Genomic DNA, 2,500 nt, shown 5'->3' with positions numbered 1-2,500 from the left:
TGTTAAAATTTCCATAGTTGAGAATATGTGGTAACCCATCGATCATCGACCGTCCGTCCGTACGTCCACCCCTCCGTGTATGCAAATGTGACCAGTATCACGCTAGTTTACAGCATATATCTTTGATACTGGTCATCCGTGTTAAGGTCAATTGACACCTGTCAAATTAAGGTATCCGCTGACCAGCGTCACGTGATCATATCGCTGGCCCAAGTTTAGAGCTCATTGAGGTCAGCTGTTTTTTTTTTTAAGTTGACCGCTGACTAGGCACTGGTTTTCGATTGGATTGCAGGCTCAACTCAAGTTAATTAATCTAAACATAAACGACGCTTCATTTTTCGCGCGCTTTCTGTGGCTCTACGCGGCTACACGGCCATATGTTACGAAAAATAGTGTTGCGTGACAAGCGTTACTTTCTAGAAGCTTCGCGAGAGTTCGTAGTTTGTTTATATTTAGGTTTGTACGTAAGCGTTTCTAAATCGGTGTGTTTTGTAATCTTTCTATAATTAGATGCATTACTAATTTAGAAAGTTCTAGAACTTTATTGTCAGAGTATATAAGTAGACGAGTCCAAGCGGAGTGTTTTTCTAACTAGTTTTTCACAAGCGAAGAGAGTTGGCGTTGGCCGTGTTTAGTCAAGTGTGACAGAAGCTGTGTTTATTCAAGTTGGCGGAGGCCGTGTAAGTTTGTCAAGTACGTGTTATTAAGAGTTTACTTCGTGGAAACTACGTTCATTTTTGGAATAAATCTTCTTGTTGTTGTTCCGACAACCCTGCGTTCAGATTAGTTTGCAAACTACCTTTCCTCAAAACACACGAACTCGTAACATTGGGGGCCTGTCCGGGAGAGGAATTCATTTGTTTGCCGACTACAGAAACCAGGAAAGGATCACAACTTGGAAGGAAGTAGCTGGGCTGTGGAAAAAAGTTGTAGCGAGTGAAAGAACCGTGGAACTTTAGTGCTGTGAAAATGGAGAAATTTATTCAGCTTGGCGAAAAGTTTGGTCTTGAAGGAGAAAAGCTGCTTGAATTCGTGCGTGAACAAGAAGAAAAAGAGGACAAACGCAGAGACGAAGAACGAGAAGAGAAACGTAGAGAGGAAGAACGTGAAGAAAAACGCAGACAATTAGAACAAGAAAGAAGGAGGGAAGAGGAAGAAAAAGAACAAAAACGCCGACAATTAGAAGAAGAAAGAAGGAGGGAAGAGGAAGAAAAAGAAGAAAAACGCAGACAATTGGAGGAAGAAAGAGAAGAAAAGAGGAGGCGGTTTGAAGAAGAAAAGGAAGAGAAACATCGATTACTTGAAGAAAATAGAAAAAGAGAAGATGAAGAGAGAGAAGCTAGGCGACAAGAACGCGAACTAAGAAAATTGGAGATGGAAGCCGAGCTGTTGAAACAGAAAGAGGCTATTGAAGCCGCAAAAAGAGAACATGAGCTGGAAATTGCACGTTTGGCTGTGGAGAGTGCTGACGGGAGTCCTGAAGTGAGAGAGGATCGGGTTAAGGCACCTAAACTCCCCTCGTTTGTTGATGGTAAAGACGATTTGGACGCGTATTTGCAGAGGTTCGAGAGATTTGCCGAGACAGCTAAGTGGAAAAAAGATGGATGGGCATCGAAGCTCAGTGCTCTGTTGTCTGGACGGGCACTAGAAGTGTATTCACGTCTATCGGAGGACGCAGCTAAGGATTATGACAAGGTAAAGATTGCGTTAATGAAGAGATATGACCTTACCGAAGACGGCTATCGTCGAAAATTTAGAGCATCCAAACCAGAAGTCGACGAAAGTCCGGAGCAGTTTATTGTGCGACTGGACAGATACCTGTTACGTTAGCTAGAGCTTTCGGATACTGCGCGAACCTTTGATGGTCTTAAGGACTTGATCGTGAAAGAACAATTTATTGACTCTTGCCCTAAGGATTTGGCAATTCACCTGCGAGAAAGGGCACCAGAGACCATAGCAAAGATTGCGAAGATCGCTGACCAGTACTTGGAGGCTCATGGTAAACATTTGTTCAGCTCAGCGAGCAGAAAGCCAACAGTGCAGCCTGAGAGGGACGAAGCCAAGAACATGCAGATTAATCCACCAGCTCTGCATTGCTTTAAGTGCAACACCCGAGGTCATAAAGCTGTCAACTGCCCAACCCTAACAAGAAAGTGTTTTCTATGTGGTAAGCAGAGACATGAAGCTAGAAACTGTCGATCAGGTGGACGCAGATCCGGAGGACAAAGTAAGGATGGTAACCCTGTGCAGCGTGGTCAAGTGAGTGCCAGTTGTTTAGTTCAGCCACCTGAGGTTAAACCTACTGATGAAGAAGTTAAGGCCTGTATTAAAGATGATAAGTTGCTGTTAGCCTGTGGTAAGAAGATTCCATTGTTGAGTAGTGCTTGTGTTGAACCGTTGACTGGAGTGAGAAGTAAAATGCCTGTCGTGAAAGGTAGAGTTGGAAAGAAGCCTGTTGATGTCCTGAGAGATACCGGTTGTAGTGGAATTGTAGTAAAGA

At 43.6% G+C, this 2,500-nt stretch overlaps 1 protein-coding gene across 1 annotated transcript in view; it reads left to right on the top strand.

The window, feature by feature from the left end:
* The first annotated feature begins 969 nt into the window (after window positions 1-969).
* LOC138016315 (uncharacterized) overlaps window positions 970-2,500 on the top strand; it is an 8,581-nt gene continuing 7,050 nt past the window's right edge. Inside the window, exons 1-2 of the mRNA XM_068863478.1 lie at window positions 970-1,105; window positions 1,889-2,227. Coding sequence (XP_068719579.1) covers window positions 970-1,105; window positions 1,889-2,227 — 475 coding nt within the window. The remainder of the gene's footprint in view (window positions 1,106-1,888; window positions 2,228-2,500) is intronic.

The sequence above is a fragment of the Montipora capricornis genome, chromosome 9, assembly GCF_036669925.1.
Source record: "Montipora capricornis isolate CH-2021 chromosome 9, ASM3666992v2, whole genome shotgun sequence".
Classification (NCBI taxonomy): Eukaryota; Metazoa; Cnidaria; class Anthozoa; order Scleractinia; family Acroporidae; genus Montipora; species Montipora capricornis.
Note: the sequence above shows the minus strand (reverse complement) of the source record. Positions and strands in the feature narration are given on the sequence as shown.